The sequence below is a fragment of the Rattus rattus genome, chromosome 13 (genome assembly GCF_011064425.1).
Source record: "Rattus rattus isolate New Zealand chromosome 13, Rrattus_CSIRO_v1, whole genome shotgun sequence".
NCBI classification, from domain to species: Eukaryota; Metazoa; Chordata; class Mammalia; order Rodentia; family Muridae; genus Rattus; species Rattus rattus.
This window is the reverse complement of record NC_046166.1, coordinates 15,821,364-15,828,448: the sequence shown is the minus strand read 5'-3', so window position 1 is coordinate 15,828,448 and position 7,085 is coordinate 15,821,364. Positions and strand designations below refer to the sequence as shown.

At 40.0% G+C, this 7,085-nt stretch overlaps 1 protein-coding gene across 1 annotated transcript; it reads left to right on the top strand.

Annotated features, from left to right (window-relative positions):
• Window positions 1-239: 239 nt before the first annotated feature.
• LOC116914505 (periphilin-1-like) lies at window positions 240-1,319 on the top strand. The gene is given in 1 exon segment (XM_032918828.1): window positions 240-1,319. A coding segment is annotated over 1 exon segment (864 nt). The 5' UTR covers window positions 240-263; the 3' UTR covers window positions 1,128-1,319.
• The last annotated feature ends 5,766 nt before the right edge of the window (window positions 1,320-7,085 follow it).

Below are 7,085 nucleotides of genomic sequence, written 5' to 3'. Positions count from 1 at the left end.
ACTAGTGGCGAGAGTTATCACTATGTTGCTTTGGTTATCCCAAAACTTGCTATGTAGGCCAAGCTGGCCTTGAGCTCACAGAGATCCTCCTGTTTCCATCTCCTGAGTGCTGGAATTAAAAGCGCATGCAACCAGACCTCTAACTGCTCCTGTGGCAGCCTGTGTGCCAGCATCCTGGAACCTGGAGCCATCAATTTACACTGAAGCCCAAGTGATCTAGAGTGCAGATGCACCATTGAAGATCAGTGTACAGAAGAGACAAGATGTGGTCTAGCAGATCATATGACGAAGGACCTCAGAATGCCTCCAGTGGTGAGTCTGGCCTGAGGAAAACAAGAGATGATCTTTCTGCAAGCTGACAGCATGCGTGCGGGGATAAGAAAGATGTCTATAGAAGAAAATGTTCCTCCTCTTCCCATTATTCAAAACAACAGTCTCCCCATAAAGGGGCTTCTTGTTTTTCCAGAAAATCAGGTGTAGATCGAAAGACCTCCCCACACAGCAGATCTAGATCCAGTGGAAGACACTCTACAAAACAAAGCAAACTGCATTCTTCCCATGGTTCAGAGCTTAGGAAGTCCAAGCATGTTCATTCCTCCTACAAACGGTGCAGTGAAGAAAAGCCAGAAGGAGGTAAAAAGAGACCTGGCCAGTCTTTGAAAACATCCAGAGACACACACCCAAAAAGTTCTTCAGCAGTTCTTTCATTGGAAATTTTAAACAAACTCAGAAGGTTTGATGAAAAGGGACTTCCTAAAGCTGCAGGCAAGCAAGCTGTCAAAAAGCCAGAGATGGCAGAGGAAAGCGACTTACCTCAAATTTCTGAGTTTGAAGTTATGGATCAGACACAAGAATCCGAGTCAAACAAAACAGATCACACAGTGTTCATTGATGACCAAGTAACCAATCGCCGTAAAGCAATAGTGTCAAAAACCAAGGAAATTGAACAAGCCTACTACCAAGACTGTGAGACCTTCGGAATGGTGGTGAAAATGCTGGTTGAAAAAGACCCTTCGTTAGAAAGGTCCATTCAGTTTGCACTTAGGCAGAATTTACATGAAATAAGTGAACGCTGTGTGAAAGAGCTCAGGCAGTTCATTGCAGAGTATGATGCTGCTGCTTCCTAAGAACCGGTGCTCTAGCAGAAAGTATTTCTTGATTGTCATTCCAGAATTGTATAAATACCTCATATATGGAATTTTTGTGATGAAATACTAGCAAGCATCTGAAATGGTGAGCTTAAAATAATCTTCAGAAATGTTTCTACCTATGGAACCTTGTGGTTCATACACTCACCAGTGCTCAGTTTGTGGCTTAGCCTGCTGAGGAGGCTTAATTATTTATGTTCTGTAGTCTTCCAAGTAGAATCTATAGCCCAAGTGTACTTTATGGTTAGAGATTGACCTTCATAGTAGATGGTAGCATGTAAAAATGTTAGGATTTGAGTTGTGATTTTTATTGACTTCTTAGGCTTTGTTGTTCTTATTAAAATATCCTACATTAAACTATGTTTTCTTAATAAACTAGTACTTTGGTACCTTAAGAGAAAAAGAAAAAGAAAGGCGTGGCAGAATTTTTGAAAGGCAAGAGAGATAGGAGAAGAGAAAAAAGGAGAGAAAATGGAGGAAGAGGAGCATGACCCACCCCCATGTGGCTTTAAAAGGGTAGCTATGAATATCTTACAAAGGATGGATTGTTATAGGACAATTTGTGTTATCTGCGTGGGCAGTTTATATCAATATCAATTGGCTCTGAGGTTTTGTGTGAACATTTTGTGGAGTAAGAATTTATGGATAAAAATCTGATTGATAAATTATAAGCTTCTGGGGTTTTGATTTCACTGGGAATGGGAGCAGAGTCCACAGCAAGAGAGCCAAGAGATAGGTGGTCTCTGTATGGGACTAGCATAGCAGTAACCCACCTTGGGAACTAGATGGATGGTCACTGATGAGGCTAGCCATGGTGGTGAGATCCCTGCAGGGACCAGAGAATAGCTGGCTGGCAGTAGTGTGGGATGGCAATTGGGAACTTAGAGAGTCAGGTGGAGATGCTTTGAGAGCTCTGGGCCTGAGAGTCTGCCAAGTCTGACTGACTGAGATGAAAATACCCCAAAGATGCCATGTGACCTGATGGCGCTAGCAATAGCATGAGTTAGTGTTTCTTTAATAATTACTGAAACAATGTACTATGTAAATATTATTTATCCTTATATTATTCAAGTGATTTCTCTGTTTCTTGTTGCAATCTGGACATGACATTGTAATACTTATTTTAAATAACTTCTGTTTCAAGTTTGTGTGAACATTGTTTCCCAGTTATTCTCTTGTCAAAAAAAAAAAGCTGGTCAGCCAATAGCTGACTGAAGAAAGAATAGTGTGGGACTTCCACAAAGGACTTCCACAAACCAGGGGAGAGTGGAAGGAGCAAAAGAGGATTTAGCAACAAGAGTAATAGGAAACATTATGGGAGAGCATACCTGAAGCCAAAAGAGCAAGACCAATACTAAAAGGCAAGTATCTCTGTGATTTTGGCTGGGAGGTAGTCAGATTAGAATGGATCAATGACTTCCCATGTATTGTGCAGTAAAGCTTGATTATATAAATTTAGTAGTCCCTGTATTGTTCAGATATAAAGAGAAATACTGCCACTTTTAAAATACAATTACATTTTTACATTTACACTACGTACAAATCAGAATTCTCTAGTGGAATACAATCAAGAAAATGAGCGTATATTATGAAAGGTATTTATTATACTTGCTTCTGTGATTCTGACAGCATATCCCAACAGTGGCTGTTTGTATTCTAGACAGGCTGAAAGCCCAGTAACTGCTCAATCCACGGGGCTGGATTCCTCAGCACTTCTGGTGAAATGATGAAGTACAGGAGGATTCCTAGGGAGGTGACCATCCTCAGTCCTCGTTCGTTCAGGCTGAAGAAGTTACACTGCAATGGCAGCAATAGCAGCAACTGAAGAGGAGAGTCATTCACCAGGAATAATGAAAGCACGCAGGCAAACATATCACTGCTTTTCTTCACATCTTTTTATCTCTGGGTCACGAGCAGGATGAAGATAAAAATCACCAAAAATTTGGATTTTAAAAAGTAGCAACATTAAAATGTAAGACTCAGTGAATCATAAAAATTCCAGTGGAAAGCATCAACAAAAGACTTGGATAAGAAGAAAGGCTATCAGAGGTGGAGGACAAGGTTGAGGAAATACTATATTCAAAAATTAATTTAACAAGGACACATGCTCCACTGTGTCCATAGAAGCCTTATTTATAATAGCCAGAAGCTGGAAGGAACCCAGATGTCCTTCAACAGAGGAATAGATACAGAAAATATGGTACATTTACACAATGGAGTACTACTTGGCTATTAAAAACAATGAGTTCATGAAATTCTTAGGTAAATGGATAGACCTAGAAAATATCCTGAGTGAGGTAATCCAATCACAAAAGAACACACATGATTTGCACTCACTGATAAGTGGATATTAGCCCAAAGGCTCAGAATAACTAAGAAACAATTCACAGACCATATGAAGCTCAAGAAGAAAGAAGACCACAGTGTGAATGCTTCACTCCTTCTTAGAAGGGGGAACAAAATACTCATGGGAGGAAATGCAGTTCAAAGAGTGGAGCAGAGACTGAAGGAAAGGCCATCCAGAGACTGCCCCACCTGGGAATCCATCCCATATGCAGCCACCAAACCCAGTCACTATTGCTGATTCCAAGAAGTGCTTGCTAACAGGAGCCTGATATGGATGTCTCCTGAGAGGCTCTGCCAGAGCCTTACTGACACAGATGAGGATGCTTGCAGCTAACCATCCAAGTGAGCATGGGGACTTCAGTGGAGGAGTTAAAGAAAGAAGGAGATGAAGGGGTTTGCAATCCCATAGGAAGAACAATAATATCAACCAACCAGACCCCCCAGAACTCCCAGGACAAAATCACCAACCAAAGAGTACACATGGAGGGACCCATGGCTCCAGCCACATATGTAGCAGAGGATGGCCTTGTCAGTCATCAATGGGAGGAGAAGCCCTTGATCCTGTGACAGCTCATTTCCCCAATGTAGATGAATGCCAGGGTATTGAGGCAGGAGTGGTTGGGTAGGACGGTGAGCATAGTAGCAGGGGGAAGGAAGATGGAAGAAAGAGGAACCAGGAAAGGGGGCAACATCTGAAATGTAAATATATAAAGTATCCAATAAAAATTTAATTTAAAAATGAATGGTAAGCAAGCAAAATATCCAACTTTTCTAGGATAAAGTCAAGAGACCAAGTCTACATAAGAGCACATAGATATAATGAGGTGCTGAGATGAAACCTACAGTCATAGAAATCAACTCGTTGAAATTCTATCACCATATTTTCTTAAGTCTGGAGAAAGAGCTGGTCATTCAAATACACATGGCTAGAAAGAATGAACCTACGGCATAGAATATTCAAGATATCAAAAATACAAAGCAACAAAAGGATAGAAAAGTACCAACCAATCAATATAGGCAAAAATAAAGGAATAGCACCAGAACTCTCATCAGTACATAGACTTAATTTTAAATCTTTTCAGCAAAATAGCAAGATACTAAATCAACATGTAAAAGTCTATAGCCACCCTATCCATGTAAATAATGTTGTAAGTAATGCTAGGAGAAAAAAATCCCATTAACAATGGCTTCAAAAACACCTAAGGGTGAACCATAACCAAGAGTTGTAAAACTTCTGCAATTAAAATATTGAAACACTGAAGACACTGAAGAAGACACTAGAAAATATAAAGACCTACCATGGTCATATATTGGCGGTTTTAACAGAGTAAAAAAAAAAAATGGCTACATTAACGAAAGCAATGTATAGATTGAAAGATACTCCCATCAAAATTCCAATGATATCCTTTACAAAAAAAAAATCTTAAGTTTCATACAGAGTACATAGGTCCTAAAAGTCCAAAACAATCCATAACAAAAATAGAAATGCTAGAAATACATAAAACAGTAACTAATCTCCAATTGTATGGCATAGCCTTAGTCACAAAGCAGAATGTTACTGCCAGAGTGGAGGCATGAAGACCAGTAGTACAGAACAGAGGGCCCAGTAATAATCCTGCACAGCCACAGTCACGTAACTTTAGACAAAATATCCAAAACATACATGGGAAAACCTATTCACAAATGGTGCTAAGAAAACTGATTTAACATGTAAAAAGCTAATTCTAGGTCAAGATCCCTCAACATAACAAAGGTCAAGTCAGAAGAAAGCAAAGCTCTAACTGCACTGCCAGAAACGTGAAGCTGCATGGGTATGCATAAGTAAAATACTTCATAAGCATAGCTGAAGATTTGTGGAGAGGATTGAAATAGCTCAGGGAATCATCAGAAGGACTGGCATGTGGGATTACCTGGGCTGTAAAAGCTTCTTCTAAGCAAAGAGACAATTGTCTGAGTGAAGAGACAGCTACAGCATTGGAGATATAGTCCTGTCAAATTAATATCAAACAGAGATTAGTATTGGGGATATATAAAAAAATTGCATAAATTAGACACCAAAAAACCCAATCATTTAATCAATAAGTGGGCTAATGACTAAACAGATAGTCAAAAATAAGAAGAAAAAATGACCAACAAATGCTTGTAAAAGAAATTGCTCAGCACCAGTGAACACCAGTGAAATTCAAATTAAAACTGCCTGAGACTTTATCTCACCCCTGTCAGAGTTGGCGTTATGCAACAAATGCTGTCAAGGAAGTGAAGAAAGAGACTCTTCTCCATTGCCAGTATGAATCCACAGTTTTACAGTCACTATGGAAATCAGTATGGAGATTCGTCAAAGAGCTAAAAACAGGACTACTATGTGACCCAGCTGTGCTGTTCTTGGGTAGACACTAGAAAGAATCTAGGTCAACAAACCAAAGAGGTAGGTACATATCTGTATTTACTGCTGTACTGTTAAAACAAATAGGAAATTTAACCATCCTCAATGTCAATAAACAGATAAAGAGGTTTTTTAAATGCTCCATGTACACAATGAAATTTTATGCAGCCAAGAAGAAAATATAGTCATTTGCAGGGTGTGGTTGGAAATGGAAATCATTATGTCAATCAAAACAATCCCAAAATAGAAAGAAAAGTACTGAATGTCTCCTATACGCAGATTCTTGATTTAAATGTGCATTTACGGTTGTATACAGGTATATATTTGTGTGTGTACACAGGCCATGAAACTGCAACAGGAATCATGAGAAAGAGCAGGAAAATCGTAATGAAGGAGAAAATAAAGGCCATGGTAGAATAACAATAAAGCAAATGGGGATCGGCAGAAGGAAACAGCTAGAGTAGGAATGGGGAGGCCAGGGGGAGACAATGAATGAGAACAAAGTCAGGACATGTGTGAGTGAAAAATGCCACGGTCAGACAAATTACTTTGCATACAAATACAGAAAACAACTTTAAGAAGTCATCAACACATGGGGATGCATCCCATATACTGCCACCAAACCCAGACAATATTGAGGATGTGAGGAAGTGCCTGCTGACAGGAGCCTGATATAGCTGTCTACTGAGAGGCTCTGCCAGAAACTTACAAATACAGAGGTGGATGCTCACAGCCAACCACTGAACTGAGAACAGGGATCTCAGTGGAGGAGTTAGAGAAAGGGCTGAAGGAACTGACGGGGTTTGCAACCCCATAAGAGGAACACAATATCAACCAAATAGACACCCAGAGTCCACAAGGACAAAACCACCATCCCAAGAGAACACAGGAATGAACCTATGGCTCCATCCACATATGTAGAAGAGGATGGCCTTGCGGGCATCAATGGGAAGAGAGGCCCTTGGCCCTTTCAAGGCTAGATGCCCCAGTGTAGGGGAATGCTGGGGCAGGAAGGAAGAGGGAGTTGAGGAGAGCACACTCATAGAAGCTGTTGGGGCAGTAGGATAGTGGGTTTCTGGAGTGGAAACCAGGAAATGGGATAACATTTAAAATGTAGATTAAAATGCAAATAAAGAGAAGTCATCAAAATGAAAACAACAAACAGAATGAATTGTAATTTTAAAAGTTCACCTTAACTCCTTTGTCAC